The sequence below is a fragment of the Dromiciops gliroides genome, chromosome 4 (assembly GCF_019393635.1).
Source record: "Dromiciops gliroides isolate mDroGli1 chromosome 4, mDroGli1.pri, whole genome shotgun sequence".
In the NCBI taxonomy this organism is placed as follows: Eukaryota; Metazoa; Chordata; class Mammalia; order Microbiotheria; family Microbiotheriidae; genus Dromiciops; species Dromiciops gliroides.
This window is the reverse complement of record NC_057864.1, coordinates 308485494-308498108: the sequence shown is the minus strand read 5'-3', so window position 1 is coordinate 308498108 and position 12615 is coordinate 308485494. Positions and strand designations below refer to the sequence as shown.

Genomic DNA, 12615 nt, shown 5'->3' with positions numbered 1-12615 from the left:
TGGACTCCTTTTCAGAAAAAAAATGTCTTAAATGCATAAATTAAAATGTAAAGGACTAAAACAGAAGCCAAAATATAGTTAAAATAAAGATGCATTTTTCCCTTTCTAAATACCTTCCACATCATGTGAGCTGGGGCTTGTCCTGCTCCGCCGACCCCCCCCCCCCCCCCGCCACGTGATATGTAAAATCTACATTACTTTTTTGTTCCTCTCTTCTACCAGAGAAAAAGTCCGATTTTTTTCTTTTTCTTTTTCTTTTATGGGGTGTTACCAGTACCTTATTATAAAATTTGGGTTGATATCATATAATACTATTCACATTTTTATGGATTTCTGAGTTTCTAAACTTCTTTTCTCTATCATCTCCTGGCCTTCCTGTGTAGTTTGCATCTCCTGCAAAACTCCCCCAAATTCTCATTTAACTTCTTATGCTGACCTGCCATAAATCAAAACCATGATGGGAAAAGTCTCAAGGTGGAAGGGACAAATGGGTCCCGTAAAATCTATTTACAGATTGCTTCTATTCATGGAGCTAATGATGTTCCTTTACAGTATCTTCTCTACCACTGTTGATGTTTTCAAATTCCTTTACATAAATTGTCATGTTTGAACATCAAGACAATCCTGAGGTATAGATGTGATAGCATTCTCCTCTCCATTTTATAGAATAGGAAACCAAAAGTAAATGATTTGTCCACGGTCACACAGCTAATAAATTAATAATAAATCCAGCCTCAGACACTTATTAGTTATGTGATCCTGGGCAAAACACTTAACCTGTGTTGGCCTCAGTTTCCCCAACTGTAGAATGAGGATAATAATAGCAGCTACCTCCCAAGGTTGTTGTAAGGATCAAATGAAATAGTAATTATAATGCACTTAGCATAGTCTTTAAAACAGATTAAGTGCTATATAAATGTTAGTTACTAGTAATTCTCCCTGCCTCCTTACAACAAAATTGAATCAGGGCCCTAAGGTTTCTATTCTGCTTATATAGCAAGCTCCTAAGTTTCAAAGATGTATGACTCAAGAGGTTGGAATCTATAATCTGCAGTATTTTGCTCAAATAATTTTTAAAAGAATTTTAAAAGCTATCTATATTAGGAAGTGTGCAACAAACTGAAGCTAACCGGACTTTTTTTTTTTTTTTAACATTTAGGATGGGTTTGGAAGCTTTGGTAGAATCCTATGCATTTTGGAGACCCTCTCTTAGGACTCTCACATTTGAAGATATTCCAGGAATACCGAAACAAGGTAAATGAAAATGCTGTAAGGTCATATGGGTCAATATGCAACTGGTTTTGATGTCAAGCCAGGGCACAAAAAAATAATTTTCATTTAACAAAAGTTTCCTTTCTTTTCCTCTCCCTTTTGAAAAAACAAACAAACAAACCCTTGTAATTGATAAGAATAGTCTAACAAAACAAGGCCACACATTGACTAGCCAATGGATTCCGGAGGGCCTGAGTTCAAATCTGGCCTCAGACACTTGACACTTACTAGCTGTGTGACTTTGGGCAAGTCACTTAATCTGCATTGCCCTGCCCCCCCCCCAAAAAAAAAAGAAAAAAGAAAATTAGGCTAGGGAGAAGAGAGTAGATGGGAAACTCCAACAACAACAAACCTCTTAGATAATAGGTTGAGTCTTGCATATTACCAGATCAGTGGTATTTCATGGGAAAAAAGCTTTTCCTTTTTCACCTTCAACATTATCTCATTCCTTCTTTTATCTATTATTCCTTACCTTATCCATTATCTTCTCAAATCCATTATGAATATATATATATATATATATATATATACACACACACACACATATATGTATCTGTGTATGTATGCACACACATATGTATAAGTGTATATCTGTATGTGTATACACACACATACACATATACACATAGTCTATAACTTTCCTATGGGGAGGCAATATAGATTTAAAGAAAACTAATGAAAATAAAAAGAGGAGAAAGGATGGTGACAGTTTCAGATCAAAGTAAAATAGGAGATGAAGTTTAGATTTGACACAAACCTTGGAATATTCAGAATTTGTAAAATTCACTACAGTATAGAGACCAGATGAGGAAGCAATTTTAAGATCCTCACCACTTTTTTCTTTGTTTTTGTTTGTTTTTGTTTTTGGTGAGGCAATTGGGGTTAAATGACTTGCCCAGGGTCACAGAGCTAGTAAGTGTCAAGTGTCTGAGGCCAGATTTGAACTCAGGTTCTCCTGAATCCAGGGCCGGTGCTTTATCCACTGCGCCACCTAGCTGCCCCATCCTCACTACTTTTAAGAGAGAATCTAAATTCAGCAAGCTTGCTTCCAAATAAAATCCTGAAAGATATCCTTAATTTCTTTAATTCCAAATCTCATTAAGTCAAAAGATAGTTGAATGTTGTTGGTTGTTTATGTTTTATTGATCTTTTGTAGGAAACACAGGCTCATCTACCTTACTTCAAGGTTCTGGAAATGGAGTTCCTACCACCCACCCTCATCTTTTATCTGGTTCTCCTTGTTCTTCTCCTGCCTTCCACCTTGGGCCAAACACAAGCCAGCTATGCAGCCTGGCACCTGCCGATTATTCTGCATGTGCCCGTTCAGGCCTCACCCTCAACCGGTACAGCACCTCCCTGGCTGAAACCTACAACAGGCTCACTAACCAAACCAGTGAGACCTTTGCTCCACCAAGGACTCCCTCTTACGTTGGAGTTACCAGCAGTACAACTGTGAACATGTCCATGGCTGGCAACGATGGAGACACGTTCAGTTGTCCGCAGACCAGCTTATCTATGCAAATTTCAGGGATGTCCCCCCAGCTCCAGTATATCATGCCCTCGCCGTCCAGCAATGCCTTTGCCACCAACCAGACCCACCAGGGCTCCTACAACACTTTTAGGTTACACAGCCCCTGTGCTTTGTATGGATATAACTTCTCCACATCCCCCAAACTGGCTGCCAGTCCTGAGAAAATTGTTTCTTCCCAAGGAAATTTCTTGGGGTCCTCTCCGAGTGGGACCATGACTGATCGGCAGATGTTGCCCCCTGTGGAAGGAGTACACTTGTTGAGCAGTGGGGGTCAACAGAATTTCTTTGACTCTAGGACCCTAGGAAGCTTAACACTGTCATCATCTCAAGTGTCTGCACATATGGTTTGATGGAGACTTTAAGTCAAAATACAATTAATTTTTTCTAGTGTACTTTCTGTTCTTAGCTATATGGAAGGACTATCATTTTGTGGCTTGTATAATGTGTATATACAAGAAGAGGAAGGTGCACTGAGCCTTTGGATTTGCTCATGGTGAAATTATATATATATATATATTATATATATGTAACATATATATATAATATATATACATTATATATCCATACTGTATATACATAGCCTTTTGAGTTATTCAGGCTATACAACTGCACCCTCCATCTGGTAATCCAGTTGTACAAAGTTTTTGCAATGTATACAACATATTTAGCTCAAATTCCAAGGCTTTTTTTAAACACAAAATGATATATTTAAAGACTGGCTCTGATAACTAAACATTTTTGACTTAATTTATCAGAAAAGTTCTCTAAACATTTGTTACACCTGTGTTGATAATCTAGTACTTATGACTGCTGTTATTCTTAGAGATTTGGAAGGTGTGGAGACCTTAAGTGCAGAAGGTCACTCAAAGACAACATCATAAGTTCTGAGCTATCCATAAGAGTAGAGTAGCTTTCATTCTTTTACTTTGTTTTTGTTCACCAGTGTTAGCATGGGATCTGGAGAAACAGCCCAGCATAGCAGATAGATGTGGTTGCCTCCAGTGTCAGACAGTGTGGGTTCAAGTCCTGCCTGGGATGTGTACTCACTATGTGACCACAAGCAGTCATGTAACCTCTGAGTGTCCTACACATGGCTCTGAAACTTTAAGTTACACACAAATCACACATCCGCGATGGAGTTCCCATACTGTGAATTCCCCACACTAATAAAACTACAAGTCCATACCAAAAACGAAAGTTTAATCCTATAACCTAAAGTCCTTTGTGGAAAACCAGCAACACCACTGAAAGTTTTCTTTTTAATTTTTAAGGATTTGTTTTCATTTTCATTGCCCAGTGGACTTATTAGTGATTTTTACTCCTACACAGAGAATGCATTTGTAGTTATTTAATTTTTGCTCAAGTATTACCTATTCTATAAACAAAGAGATTGAAATATATCTGCATCCAGCAGGCTTTCAAAGTATATGGCCTTCATATTTTGATTGTCACTACAGAATGCAATATTTTTATCCTAGTAAAGGAGAGAGAGAGAGGGAGAATGAGAATGGGTACTTATTTTTTATAATGTAAATCCAGCTCCACATTCCCATGATTCTAATAATGAAGTACAGGAAATCTCTATTTTAAATCAAAAGGATTAATGTTGTCAGTTTTCCCCTTAGTTGTGCTTGGGTCAAGGGTGTGAGGGTCTCTCTTGCTTTGGGTTCTCACTACTAATTGCCTAGGTTGGAATTCTCGACCTAAGGTATATAGATGAGGGGAGGAAGGTTATGGTTCTTATTTATAATATAGTATCTCCTAACTCCTACAGCTTGGACACTCGCCCCTGTAAGCTGCCCTATGTCAGAGTCTTTTCCTGTGTAAATTGATAGGCTGCCTTTTTGGTTTTAAATAACACTACAAAGAATTTCTGTGGGTCATCTCCATGAATCTGCCTTTTGGAGTCTCTTGGTTTACTAAAAAGTAAGGAATTTCACTGGAGGAACAGTAAAGCAATTTCAACTTAGCATTTTAAATGCTGAGAGCATTTTTAACCTAAAGACCAGGAAAAAAAAATGAAGAGTTAGTTTTGGTTCTTCGCCTCTCCCTACTTTGTACGTGGATCCGGGGGTTTGTAAGGAAAATTACTTTTCATACTATATCACAGAACAAATGGAATCAGCTTTACAGGAAGAGTGGTATCCCTGCTCACTTATTGAGAGAACAAAAACAAAAACAAAAACAAATTGCCCATTATGGGTCAGGCCCACATTTCATAGGCATTAGGCTAACAATGCTGTGAGTTCACATTATGCCTTGGCACTGAATTAATTACTTGAATTCAGGTGTTCTTAAACTTTTTGGCAGTCTGGTGAAGCTTATGAAACCTTCTCAGAATAATGTTTTTAAATGTACAAATTAAAATACATAGGATCATAAAGGAAACCAATTATACTGAAATTTAGTTAGCAAATTATTTTTAGAAAAAAAAATGTTCGTGGGCCCCAGGCTAAGAACCCCTTCTTTAATTTATCTTTGTTTTGATTAGTAAAAGCAGTGTAGGTTATGCTTTTTTCATTAATACAGTTTCAGTCAGATGCTTAGGAATGTTCTGAGCATTAAACATAATCTACATAGGACAGGACTCATGGTTTCCATGCCTGGCCCATTTATTTCCATGTGTTCTATATTCCCAAACCCTGAGTTTCAGAAGTTCAGCAGAGTTCTTGTTTCTTTGTTTTGTTTTGTTTTGTTTTGTTTTGTTTTGTTTTGTTTTGTTTTACAATTAACAGAAGCAGATTGATGTAAGCCTTTTTTAATGCCTCAAAAAAATCATAGTGGGTATATCAGCAGTCTGCTAGTGTACGGTAACTTCTGTCTGGACAAAGATTTGGAATGACACTAAGAGGACAAAGTTTATGAGTAGATACAAGGCTGTATGAGAGCTTCTTAATATTCAAGGAGAATTCTCAGTGTCTTGAGAAAACAGGAAAAGGTACTCATTCATGTCAATGTGCGTGCACATAAAAACATTTTTTGTTGTTGTTAGTGATTTGGAGATGATGCAACACCAGACATGTTGCTTGTTTGTTGTTGTTTTTTTTTTTAATTCAAGATCATTTTTATTTTCTGCAAGACTTCACAATACTACTCGAATGTTTTTTTCTTTAAAATCTTACTGTAAATAGTTATCACAGTGCCACCATAAAGACTTGCTTTTGTTATTATATTAAATAGTATCTATGCATTGGTACCTGTAATTATCTATCTGTATTTTATTACTACAAAAATGCCACAGAAACTATATTAAAGTACGTATCTGAACACATTATTTTGGAAGAGAATTATTGGACTGGTGTGTGTGTGTGGGTGTGGGTGTGCATGCACTCGGAGACATGCACATGTGTGTGTATTTTTTAAAGAGCCATCCACCATGAAGCCAAGCTATCAAGCAAAGGACCAAGTTCTGGGGCCTCCCATTGCAAGGGAGAAGAAGAGCCGGCTTACTACACATTCCTAGATGTTAGAACAGTGGCCATGTCATTTCAAGGTAAATGCTGTGACAAATGCTAAGCACATCAAGGTTCTCATTGTAGAAAGGAAGACAGAAGGTTTTTCTCCATCTTCTCCTTTTTTATCCTCTCCTGGGTGTAAGTAAGGGAAGGAAAAAAAAGTCTGGATGTAAGAAGTGGCTTGAAAACTGACTGGCTGGTGACTGATCACTTTTCAGCCAACAGGCTGGAATCCGTTCTGAGGGATGACAGGAGGGGGTGAGGACAGCCCAGTTGTGACCATTCAGAGTTTGGAAATGAACAGTTGTGTGGGTGAGATGTCTCTGGCTCTAAAGGGAGGGTCATCAACCTTTCCGAAGTGAGGGTGCCAAGTTACTGACCTCTGCCTTTTTGGAATGTCAGGTCATGGGTTTGGGGAGAGGTGCTGGTAGCAGCTCTAGTCATGGGACACTTTGTGAGTCTTTTGGTGCAAAAATTTCTCTCCTCTCACTTGTTCTTTCAGCTAGAAATTCATTTGGGCTAACAAGCTAATAAGCTCCTACTTTAAAATACTGATACCCCCCTGGGAAGGGTAAACCTGGTAATAATTCCCACTAAAGTATAAATTTAATTTGATTATGAGTTTTGTTTTCTTCATGCATCATCATCTAGTTAAGGTCTGTTGAAGGAATGTGGATTTCAAATGTGTAGGGGGAGGGGTGGGGGGAAGTATGAGATAAGTAATTTTGGAGCTGGTTTACATACAAGACTGGGAGAGAAGGGATTAGGCACCATGAGAGCACCAGGGGCCAAAGCAGGGGGAAAGCTGCCAAAGATAAATTTTGATACATAGGTTTAAAGCTTGAAGGGATTTTAGATGTTATGAGGTCCAACTGGTTCATTTGGTGGAAGAGGAAGTATATTAAATGACTTGCCCAAAGTCACCTGGATGGTAGGTGAGAGAGTCAGAATTTGACCTCAGGGCCTGCTAATTTGATTTTACTTAGAGACTTAGTGTTGTCTTTGTTCCTCTTTCATTCTCAAAGAAGACCAATGACATTAGGAGAGTGATGTCTTGACTTGTCAGTGAGTTGGATTTGAGTGAGACAGAGCTATGCAAAGTCATCAACCTTACTTTGTCCTCCAAGGTCATCAGAGTTCAGTGGCAATGCACAGGTCAGGATGACAGGCAGTGGCCCCCAAGGGCCTTGGTGGTGGAAATCAAATGAATGTTACCTGAATTACTGTTGAGCTTTGTAAATGCAGCACTAGAATTGGAGACGTGAAGACCTGAGCTATGGTCCTGCCTCAGATGCTACTTACCTGTGTGACTCTGAGCAGGTAGCTTAACATCTCTGACAATGACCTCTAAGGTCCCTTCCGGGTCTAAAACTCAGATCATAAGATCCTTTAACCCGCTTTAGATTGCTGATAGCAATACTACAGCATTTCTTTTGTGCTTTCCTTTAGCTTGTTTGCCTGTGTATAGAACACTTTATTTCTAAAACATAAAACATACCACAGGGTTGGTACTTTCCCTGAATTATCTGTTGACTGATGGCCACAACAAGTGAAGTTAACTTATGGTATTACAATGAAAATTAATAGTAACTGCTGCAGCTCACATTGCTATAAGGTTTGTGAAGCACTTTCTTCACAAACGATCCTGTGAGATAGGGATTGTGAGGTTTATTCTCATTTTTACAGATGAGGAGACTGTAGATATGAGAGGTACAGTTATTTTCCTTTGGCCACACAGTTAATAAACATCTGAGTGGACTCTGGACCTAAGCCTCTGAGTCCAGTTCTCCTCCTACTGCCTACTTTGAGGATTTGTGCTTTACTAGGTTTTCCTTTTCTTTCTTTTTTCTTTTTTTTAAATAAAAAAAAAAACTGGGGGCAGCTAGATGGCGCAGTGGATAGTGCACAGGCTCTGGAGTCAGGAGGACCTGAGTTCAAATCCAGCCTCAGACACTTAATACTTACTAGCTGTGTGACCCTGGGCAAGTCACTTAACTCCAATTGCCTCACAAAACAAAACAAAACAAAAAAACCCCAATTGCCTCACTAAAAATTTTTTTTAAAAATTTAAATTTATTTAATTTTTTCCAGTTACATGTAAGGGTAGTTTTCAACATTCATTTTCATAAGATTTTGAGTTCCAAATTTTTCTCCCTCCCTCCCTCTCTTTCCTCCCCCCTCCACAAGACCACAACCAGGTTATATATGTACAATCCACAAGTGTTCTTTTTATCAGTTCTTTCTATGGGGGTGTATAGTAAGCTTCCTCATTAGTCCCTTGGGATTGTCTTGGATCATTGCATTTCTGAGAGTAGTTAAGTCATTCACAATTGCTTATTGAGCAGTACTGCTGTCACTATGCACAATGTCCTCCTGGTTCTGCTCACTTCACTATACATCAGTTCATGAGTCTTTCCAAGTTTTGCTGGGATCATCCTATTTGTCATTTCCTATAGCACAAGACTATTCCACCACAATCATATAGCACAGCTTCTTCTGTCATTCCTCAATTAATGGACATTTCCTTGATTCTCAATTCTTAGCCACCACAAAGAGTTACTATATTTTTTTTACAATTTTCCCCCCTTTTCTCTTTTTCATGATTACTATTGTTAACTGTTTCCTTTCCATCCTATTCCCTTCCCCATGATATTTATTCTATTATCCATCTTCTTTCATCCTATCCCACTTCAATAGGGATTTGCTTCTGTCTGTCCCCTCCCCCAGTCAGCCCTTCCTTCTTTTGACCCTCTCTCTTTATCTCCTTTCCCTCCTATTTTCCTGCAGGGTTAGAGATATTTAGGTTTTTCTTTTCACTAGGATAGATGGCTAAAATTCCTCACACCTTAACAGATGAGTTCATGCATTGCTCTTATACTCTGCCCTGCCCTATCTCCCCAAATAATTTTATGGCCAACTTTCTGGAGTTGAATTTTCCATGCTTAGCTAAGCTGATCCTTTTCAAACAAAGAAGGCTGATCCATCTTGGATGAAGTAATTGATGTGGAAATACATGCTTCTATAGGTTAACAGGACCTACCAAGATGGCAAGCATTGGACCTGAGTTCAAACTTCATCTCAGACACTTAATTAGCTATGTGACCCTTGGGCAGGTCACTTCATCTACCTGTGCCTCAATTCAGTTATGTGTAAAATGGGAATAATTTTAGCACCTACTTCCTGGGATAATTGTGAAGATAAATTGAGGTAAAGTTTCTTACAAACCTTACAAAGTTCTTACAAACCTTAAAGTGTTACATAAATGCTTCTCCTCCTCTTCCTTCTCTTATTCTTTCTCTTTCTCCTCCTTCTCCTTTCTCCTATAATTATTACCAGTATTTGAGAGCCCAAACTCAGCTCCACAGCACTATTGGTAGGAATTTACTAGATTAAATTGGGAATTGGTCAAATTAAATTATTATACCACATTTTCATCTTCTGTAGTGTTTCGTTTGGTTCTGCCATATAAGTAGTAATATGCTTTCAGACAAGTCATTCCCACCTCTCTGAATCTTGGTTTCTGAATCTGTAAAATGAGAATGATAGTATCTCCCCACAAGGGAGTGTTAAGAGGATCAAATGACATAATAGCTATAAAATTCTCTGTGCCATTGAGGTATCCTTTGAGGTAATGTTTTGTGATTCATCTAAAATGTTTATTAAGTGCTCAGTTGCATCTGATGCTATGGTACCAATGTGAAAAATTAATTGAACAAATACAGGAGATTTCTAAGAGTTTATAACATGAAGCAGACAATGTCAATATAGACAAACAGGTAGAGAAGTTGAAGCTAATATTGCCCAGGTACTGAAAGATGCATCTATAGAGAGGACTGGTTCATTCTACGATGTTGCTAATTCTTCTGCCACAAATAGTAAATATTATTCTACTTCCATTTAGAAGAAAAACATTTCACATTTTTTTTAATGATCATAAACCAATTTTGTGAGCAATATAGTATCACCAAAAGGATTTTGAATTTGGCAAATTAGATTTATAATGTAATAGAAATATTGGGTTAATTAGATTATAACATTTATGTCCTTCACTGTAGGAAAAAAGCTATCAATAATTTCTTTGTTTATTTTGCAAATAATACATATTAATCATAGTTTCTTCCCTTGATTATCTTTCTTTTTAAAATATTCTCATTTACATGGCCTAAAATCATCGTACTATAGGGCAGCTAGGTGGCACAGTGGATAAAGCACCGGCCTTGGATTCAGGAGTACCTGGGTTCAAATCTGGCCTCAGATACTTGACACATTAGCTATATGACCCTGGGCAAGTCACTTAATTAACCCTCATTGCCCTGCCCCCAAAAAATCATCCTAGTGCATATTCTAGTATTTATTAACACTTGCATAAATATAAATTACAACCAATTTGAGAAAATAATATTTTGAAAATGAATTTAAAACTTCATGGAAAAAACACTTGGACTCACCATTTTCTTAGTCTTTTATTAATGTGGAACTAAGTCCCAATAATATGAAGCAGCATTGATTAATAGATAATTATATTATTATATAATTATATAATAGATTATATATTAGATAATTATATAATATTATATATATCTAATATATCTAATATTATATATATCTAATATATATAACATTATATATATCTAATATATAAGATTATATATTAGATAATTATATAATAATTATATAATAGATAATAATAATTAGAGGTATATGAATATATATTTTATATATATATCATATATATCTTAAATATCTTAATCTTGTGTTTTAAATATATTAAACAATTCACTAGAAAATGAAGCACTTAATACATCTTTACATTAAGATAATTCCCCTATTTTTTACTTCAATTTTGTTATGGTAACAGATAGTCATTTTAAATGTGCTTTTGTTGGGGCATGAATATTAACGTGATTGGTAGAATTGTTTTTAAACGAAGTAGTATTTAGAAAAGCTGGCAACACCTCTTCCTCTTGAAAATAGACTAGGTTTTAAAAAGTAGGTGAGGAAACATGGTACAAAGGGGAGAAAGTTTTGGGTTTGAAGTCAGAAGACCTCACTGGTTCAAATCCCAAATCCCATCTAGACACCTACTCATTGTAACCTTGGACAACTTACTTAGTTTCAATGGGTCTCAGCATCCTCTAAATTCCATTTTGTGCTCTAAATTTGTGATGTTGTCTATACAGTGTCTTAAGTTCTATGATCTTTAAAACAGAAAGTAAATAGCTCTTTATGTTCAGAGCTGAGGCAAAAACATTTGGCATCTCCAAATGTTTTCTAAATTTTGAAATGTTGAAGTCCAATTGGAAAAAAAAATGACAAGGGACTAGAATGATAGCATGCTTTTCAGAAAAAAGCATTATCCATTGATTTCTTTATGAGACAGTGCTAGACGGTACTGTAGCTCTCATTGGAATGTTACATAGGCCAGATGGTTCCTTAAAAGTATGTGCTCCAATGCCAAGGTACAACAGGGATGCATTATCGCCTTAACTCAGGGTTTGTTTTGTGGTTTTCTGTGCAAACCGTAACATCATTTTAATGTCATTTTTACCCCCCAATTTGACTCTGTGAACTGAGCTATAATGAGAGATTTCTATGTTGGTACCGTGATTGGGAGAGGCTTGAATTGTTTGGAATTTTGCAGAACTCTGAGACTTTTTTTCCTAAGGTATTTTAGCAAGAAAAGTTCCTGGACATTCCCTATGGCAAACTTGTGAGAGGACGTGGATAAGAATCACACCATATGGGCAGGCAAGGATGGGCTGTGTTGTTGGAGGGAATAGGCCTATTGATGAGATCACAGATCCATTGGAAGATTTGGAGTTACTTTGGCTGAAGTATAATGTAGAAGTTTGCACATTGTCTCCATCTCCTCTTAAAAAAAAATTAAAAAGCAACGAAATCCTTTGTTGTTGAATCATTTCAGTTATGTCTGACTTTCCATGACCCCATTTTGGTGTCTTCTTGGCAAAGATACTGGAGTGGTTTGCCATTTATTTCTGTGGCTCATTTTAAAGATGAGGGACTGAAGCAAACAGAGTTAAGTGACTTGCTCAGAATCACACAGCAAATAAGTGTCTGAGGCCAGATTTAAACTCATGTAGATGACTTACTGATTCCAAGTCCTCCAGTCATTATGCCACCTAGGTACCCCCTCAAAAAAACCAAAACTAGATCTATGATTTTCATTGACATAGGGATCGCCTCTATCTGTGAGGAGCTCTCTTTATCAGTGAACCTTCTCTGCAATCTTTAGTCAATGGCTGGGGCAGCCAGGTGGTACAGTGGATAGAGCACTTGCCCTAAAGTTGGGAGGCCCTGAGTTCAAATCTCAACTCAGAAACTTACTAGCTGTGTGAT

At 37.2% G+C, this 12615-nt stretch overlaps 1 protein-coding gene across 1 annotated transcript in view; it reads left to right on the top strand.

The window, feature by feature from the left end:
- Positions 1–3272, top strand: part of TBX18 (T-box transcription factor 18) — a 34399-nt gene extending 31127 nt beyond the window's left edge. The window contains exons 7-8 of the mRNA XM_044005225.1: positions 1160–1254; positions 2429–3272. Of these exons, the coding sequence (XP_043861160.1) occupies positions 1160–1254; positions 2429–3153 (820 nt within the window). The 3' untranslated portion in view covers positions 3154–3272. The remainder of the gene's footprint in view (positions 1–1159; positions 1255–2428) is intronic.
- Positions 3273–12615: the final 9343 nt, after the last annotated feature.